The sequence below is a fragment of the Chaetura pelagica genome, unplaced genomic scaffold, assembly GCF_000747805.2.
Source record: "Chaetura pelagica isolate M959 unplaced genomic scaffold, ChaPel_1.0 scaffold59, whole genome shotgun sequence".
NCBI lineage: Eukaryota > Metazoa > Chordata > Aves > Apodiformes > Apodidae > Chaetura > Chaetura pelagica.
This window is the reverse complement of record NW_009954416.1, coordinates 1,169,141-1,176,537: the sequence shown is the minus strand read 5'-3', so window position 1 is coordinate 1,176,537 and position 7,397 is coordinate 1,169,141. Positions and strand designations below refer to the sequence as shown.

At 38.8% G+C, this 7,397-nt stretch overlaps 1 protein-coding gene across 1 annotated transcript in view; it reads right to left on the bottom strand.

Moving 5' to 3' along the window:
- Positions 1-7,397, bottom strand: part of TMEM135 (transmembrane protein 135) — a 153,142-nt gene that overhangs the window by 15,282 nt on the left and 130,463 nt on the right. The window contains exons 7-8 of the mRNA XM_010004415.1: positions 1,567-1,608; positions 4-15 (exon numbers count right to left, since the gene is read on the bottom strand). Coding sequence (XP_010002717.1) covers positions 4-15; positions 1,567-1,608 — 54 coding nt within the window. The remainder of the gene's footprint in view (positions 1-3; positions 16-1,566; positions 1,609-7,397) is intronic.

Sequence of the window (7,397 nt, the reverse complement as noted above, 5' to 3'; positions counted from 1 at the left end):
TTCCCTACAATGAACCTGAAAAAAAACCAACAACAACAAAAGAGAACAAAACAACAATTATATAAGTAACTCAAAGAAATACATAATATCCAAAGTAAGTCCCTAAGTCTTTAGGGAAACCTTTAAGTTACCCACAGGTCTGCAAAAGAAAATGCATCCTATACAGCTGCCAAACCTTGTATCTCTGAAAAGATCACTCCACCAACATGTATTTAAGCTTCAGATAATTGTCACAGTTGCTGCCAGGAATTTTTTTAAACTAGGAACAAAAATATTACTGGGAAGTCTATCTCTCATTCAAAGCAAGAACATCAAATAAGAAAATAAAAAGGCACATGAAATATCTTGATTATCTCCAGCAAAATGGGGTTACATAAAGGTTGATGATTACTAGAATATTTTTATAAAATATCTATTCTGTAAAGATCTTCAGAATGTTTTTGCTCTCACCAAGAGCATCATATTTGTGTTGCTTGGCTTCATCTTCAGCCCTCTTTCTTCATCCAGAAGTTGATAGTGTCAATATCCTGGTTCATCTTAGGTGTAGAATTACTGTGTATCAAAGGCAAGGAAGGTCATGACTGCAAGATGTTTCCTAGCACTTTGCACTATAATCCAAATTACACTGTACTGTGGTAGTCTTGCTGGGGGCAATAAGGGTATAAAAACTTTGTCCTTTTGTATGTGACTGAATCTCCCAGCAAAATGGTGATTTCAGAACGTGTTTCTGACCACTGTCACAGGAGAGTTTCATGTCCAGATTTCTGGACTATAGACTGACTTATTTCACTATTGGCACTTTATATCAAATTCCACTGTTGTTTAATACCTGCAAACTCTGTAAAATATTTTGCACTACTGACAACAGGAAGTCTGTCTTGCTTTTCTCTTCCCCTGTGAGTTGACCCTGTCCATGCACCAGGCTGTGTGAATGGCAGACAGGTAGCAGAGTATATAAGGGACAGCTAAGAATAACATGTTTTGGTACTTCTGATATGAAAGACAAAGATGGGAGAACTTAGTGTAACTACACAAATGAGTAGGTAACACTAGAGGGTCCCACCACAAGCTAAATTCTAGGAGAGCCTGGATCACTAGGGAAGACACATGACATGGTTTAGCAGCGCAATTAGGATCTCTCCAACAAATACACTACAAGCCCATGCTTTATTTGGGTGTTGGTCACAGAACTGCTTTTGTATTCATTTAACATTTTGGAAATACAGCAAATGAATTCCAGGTCAAAACACAGCTGCCATTTGCTTCCACAAAAATATCAGGAATCACAAATCCCAGTTTAAGAACAATGAAAGATGAATGTTCTTCGAAAATATGCAACCATGTATCTGCATTTCCTTCCAATAACAGTCCCAAACATGAAAAGATTCCGGTCTTGCCAGCACATTATGTCTTCTTCAAAATATGCCATATATGCCAAAAATTGGAAAAGTTTTACAATAGCATTATTTTTCTTAGGAATACCCATTTCACACAATGCAGCTGCCACTGTGAACAATTCCTCAAAATCTTCACTTTAAGCTGCATACTCAGAGAAATTTTACTTACTTCAGTGCAGAGTATGTAAATCCTTTCAAGCCATCTTTGCACCTGAAACATAAAAGGAAAAGTTGGGGGTTTTTAGTTTTTTTTATGTAACGAGCTGCTAGCAATACAATTTAAATTGTTTGTGATTAAACATTGTGTAGAAGGGGTGCAGATGAACACCAACTTCTCATTAATGGAAAACAGCATGACTGCAACAACTCTGTGGCTATCTCTGACTTCACAGTTGTCACCATGGCCTTGGGACTTCTCAGAAAACAAAGGGTACAGCATACAAATGCCAGTGCTCCTCTCTTTTATCCAAACCAAGAGTGGAGACATTTTTAAAGGATGGTGACAGAACCACTGGGGTGACAATGGAAGGTTTCATAGTACAATGAATTGTTGCTTTATGGAAAAGAAGTCATGATGAGTTGTACAAAATATAACAGTTACTGCAAGGAGAGAAAGGAGGGTTGGACCTTGATAAAATCCCCACCCTCTTCTGAAGAGATAGATGGATTAGTGATTATGAGATATATTCTTCTACTTTGCACAGTGGTGATCTACGCTAATCCACACTCGTGAGACTCCACCTGGAGTACTGTGTTCAGTTCTGGAGCCCACAACACAGGAAGGCCATGGAACTCTTGAAGCAAATTGAGAGGAGGGCCACAAAGATGATTTGAGGGCTGGAGCACCTCTCCTGTTCAGCCTAGAGAAGAGAAGGCTCTGGGAAGACACTAGACCAGCCTTATAGTATCTGAAGAGGCTACAGGAAAGCTGGGGAGGGACTTTTTACTAAGGTGTCCAGTGATAGGACAAGGGGAAACGGCTTTAAACTGAAAAAGGGAACATTTTGGTTAGACATTAGGAAGAAATTCTTTACTGTGAGGGTGGTGAGACACTGGAACAGGTTGCCTAGGGAGGCTGTGGATGCCTTCCCTGGAGGTGTTCAACGTCAGAACTAGATGATCTTAAAGGCCCCTTCAAACACAAATCATTCTGTGATTCTATGTTCTCTGCAGCTTGTTACTCTGAATCTGAAAGTCAGTTTTTCAATTGCAAAGCGGTTGTTCTGATTCTGAGCTCAATTATATACGTTTCCTTGAAGACTATACGGTTCATTGTGTGAGCAATGACCAAAGTAAAGAGTCCATAATTGGCTGTGAAAGGTTTAGGTTATTGACTTCTTTCTATCCAGGACATAATGAAAGGAGCTGAAGCTTGCAGCTGAAGCAGGCTTCTCAATGTCACATCAGTAGCAAAGCAAATTGCAGATACTTGGGTTTTTTTTTTTCCTTTTCTTCATTGAAATGCATGGGGAACACATCATGGTAACCATGCATTCCTGATGCAATACACAGAGCACGTACTAGTAATTTATTGAAACCATCATTTCAAGAATACGCCTTCTCCAAGAGACGACAGGATTGCAGTCACAAAAGCTTCATAAGTGGAAGTAGATGAACACAATCTTTTGCCTTCTGCCTGCAGAGATCAAGTTGACCCAGGAAAGCCTGTGCCTGAATCCTCCTGAAAGCATGTGACACCCTTTCCCTGAAGGCACCATGTGTGGTCAACACTGTGCTACTATGGCTGGATACAGACAAACAGCAGGAAGAGTATAACAAGATGAAAGATGGCCACAGCTCAAGAAAGTCTTGCTTTGTCCTTCCAGATGAGTGCCCGGGGTGGTGCTGGTAAGATTATTACAGCATTAAACACTCCTGGGAAACTCATCCCAAGGGTATAGCCTTCAATGCATATGTTTCATAAGGACTTGGTTTTGTCACCATGTGCACAGTGCTAAATAAGGATCAGTACAGTTACACTCAGCACCAGAAAATTCATCCTAAAGAGTTTCTTTTAAAATGTCTAAATATTGTTCCTAAAATATTGGTCATGTATCCATGATCCACAGGGGTTCAAGGTAAACAGAGAGAAACAAACTTGCTTACTGTATCTTTAATTAATATAGAACTTTGTAACCAAAGACATGTAAGCATTTCACTTTTTATGATTCTTTACCTATGGAATTCAGAAGCTGAAAATTATCACAGCGTTTTTACAGAAAGATGGACTGAAGGATGGATTGAAACAATTGGTGAGTGATGGACTGAAACAAACGAAATCAGTTTTGCCCAGAGATCACAGCAAATCACTGGCAGAACTACAAAGAGCCCAAATGCACAGGGTTTACATACAGCCACTCTATCCACAAAACCAAGGTCCAGTATCACAGGTTGAATTTTAAACCTCTGATCGACTGTAAGTTAAATACCCTTTGAGTTAAGAGTATTCAACACATTAAGTAGTGTCTGCAAGCTGCCAGCTCAAGAATAGGCCCTTAGTTTACACTTTTCGTTTAGTAAATTAAAACCACACAAAAACTCAAATATAAACATGCATATAAGTGTTTCTAGAGTAATACTGAAAGAGGAAAGAAATTACAATATAAGCATAATTTCCCCTTAATTACTCCAACAAAACTGCACTTTTGAGTTGCAAGTGTTCAATTATTCCTGTATTGCACCACCAGATGTCCCTGCCCAACTAGTGCTCAGACCAACCCGGCCTGACTGATGCCATCCTGCAACTCTTTTGCTGTAAAGTCTCCTTAAATAAACTGCCAGTCAGATCTTTTCTTCACTAATATGGAAAATCAGAGGGGATCTGAAACGCTCAAAAAGAACACTCCAGCCTCCACCTCATTACTCCAAGATACATGAAAAATATTTCTCATGCCTATTCTAATTACATGATTAAAGTAAATTCTAAGCAGTAAGTATTTGCTGCATTGAAACTTTATTAGTTATTCTTATTTTTCTTATTAGTTATTCTATATAATTATAGAAGTACAGTTATGAATTCCCCTGCAAAATGCACCAAAGTTGAATACATAGTTCAATATGGAAATAACACTAAAGATATGATTCATTTTTTTCCCTATTAGCTTCCTAATGTTTTAATTATAATACAGTATAAAAGTGCTTCTTAAATTCTTAAATAGAACTTAATCCATGCTGCCTGCTGTCTAAAATGTCTTTTGTCAAGTTATTAGGCTAATGGGTATGTGAAAATATTACATATTAAAGGATATAAAGAGCAGGAGCCCTAGAGAAACAATACTTTTGATCAAGAGTAATTTGCAGGGTAAATTCCCCTTTTCTGACATGACAATTTTGCTCTTACAAATGAAGCAGCAACCATGAACACTAGTAATTTGTTTTAAATCATGAGTTCACTATATTAAAGGCTTAAGAATACTGATCTATAGATTGAAGTTGCCTTATTTATCCACACACGGGGTATATAAAAACAGCAGCAACAAAAACTCCTCTGCACTGATTCAAACATACTTTTTTTTTTTTTTTGGGGGGGGGGGAAACCCCATGCAGTCAACAAATTCAGTGACTGACCTCACCAGTGACTGCTGAGGCCCAACGCTGGCTGCACATGGCACATTTCATGAACACCTGGCTGCTAATAACTGAACTAAGACTAATGATTTGCTTCATACAGCCACTAATTGGTAATAATAATGCCACCACTAATTGGTAATAATAACTTTTACTCAATGCTTCATTGCTCGAGGGGTGAAAAAGCCTGCTCTCTGCTGCTGACCCCCCTGGGCCATTCAAGCTGCAAATGAGCACAGCAAAACGCATGACATGTGCCCAGCACTGCAGATTTCCTTGAGATGGGAAAAATCTCAATAGTGTATTATAAGCTTGTTTTTAAGGTATTATTCAACCTGAGATAATGGGCCAGTTGTACTCAGCATAGCTCACCTCTGCTACCACTGCCACCACCCTGAATGTCCCACGGACCAAAGCCCAAGATGCAGGAGGGTGACACCATTTTTTGCCCAGAGAGCAATAATTTAAGGAGTGCATGATCTGGTTAGATTTTCCCATCAGAGGGGAATTTTTCCCTGGTACAAAGCCAGTGGCACCAGCAGCTCTGCCAGCTGTCCCTGTTGGGTACTGTTTACCTGATCATACAGCAGAAATGTTCTGATCTGCTCCAGCTTGGCTTTGGCCAGAGCCGTGGTTGGAGCCAGAGGAGCAGAAGAATTAAGGAGCCATAGTAATAAATTTAGGTTATTCAAATTCCCCTGCTGGGAATTGGCACATGAGCAAATAGGGTCAATTTTAATCGTGCATATTTATAGCAAAAATTTAACTTATGGCCACACACATCTATTTTTTCATAAAGAAAACAACAGAAGTGGAATAGAGCCAAGGCTTGATACTAACTGTACTTTCAACAAGACATGAAGTAACTCTAATCACTTATGTTTGTGTATGTAAAGAGGTGCTGTACATGAGCTTACACTACTCCCCCTCCATCCTTTGAGAAGTAGTTCCCACACTGAACTGTAAAGTTGGATGCCAGCAATTATGTTTTGGGGTTTTTTATTAGTATGCCTTGTCATACATCTAAAGATTTTCTCCGTGACCAAGTGCTACACCCAGAGCAAGAAGCCTCTGAGGAAACAAGTAACTTCACCCATGTGGTAAAGAGAATGAAGCTCACAGCAACAACAAATGTCATGTCTGACAACTCTATATTGCTCATGTTATCCTTCAGGGTAAATTAGAAACTTCTATATGCAGAGCTCTCATTATGGCCATGTGGGAAGGAAACACTGCAAGCACAGGACATGTGTTGGCATATTACTGCAGCACGTCTGCCCAGAAAGACTGGGCCACAGGAGCCCTCTACCCTCTTTCCTAGTTACAGGAGGATCACAGTATTGAAACGTGACTGTGTATGAACACATCAGCTAAATCCCTTGCTATTCAATCCCCTGCTATAGGGAATTAAAGGCTACCTACAGTCTTTCGTGAGTCATGCTGAAATCCAGAGGATAATCCATTTTCAGTTTTAAGCTAGAGGTTACTATACCTTCCTCCTTCTCTTTTTCTACCCTTCATTCTTCGCTTTCTCCCCAGTAATAGTAAAAAGCAACAGGAGTAATTTTTCTGAGATGTCTTCTGTATGCATTTCTCTTCTTCCTTCTCCATCTCCTCTTTTGCTTTTCTTCTGCAAGTCCTATTTTGTATTCTTCTCATAGCTGCCCTCTAAATGTTATTCTCAAAAGCTCATTTCTTTTTCTTAAAAAAAAATATATGCATCAGTACCTTTTCCATACTTCACTGTCTGACACTTTCTATCAAGCTAATCAAGAGGCTAATCAGGCTGTGACTACAAGCCTGAAAGTGCACAATAAGTATCACTGAAAAACAGAATTATAAAGAAATTCAAGTCTCAGGGACATCATTCTGAATCAGAGAAATGGAAGAATTAGTTCAACTCGTTTCTAAGTTGTTTTGAGACTAATTGGTTTATGTGGTAACTGGAACATAAAGTAACATTTTGGAAATACTAGATTTCCAAAAAGCTCTGGGAACCCAGACCAATTCCAAACCAGTAAGACCTTCCTCACTGAGGTAACTATGTAGATATAAGCTACGGCAAAATTAAGTATTTTATATCTCTGGATATAAGAGCTAATTTAGTCAAGTCTGATAAGACAGAGAAATTAAAGGTTGTTCAGAAATGTTTACCAATAGTATTATTTGTAGTGGAAGAACATGTATTCTCCAGTGGAAAATACGATTTCTAAAAATCATGATCAAGTCATGCCACAATATCTATTTTGACTTGTCATTACTTAGTTGTGCTGAACTTTCCAACTCTCTGAACAGTATCTAGATCCATCTTAGTTTAATATGATTATTGTGCTAATCCTAACACCCAAATCCATCAAGCAATCAGTGGTCTATGCCAAGGCTGCAAAAAGACATTTAGGTAAATCTGTGGGAAAATGGATCCTAAATACCTTT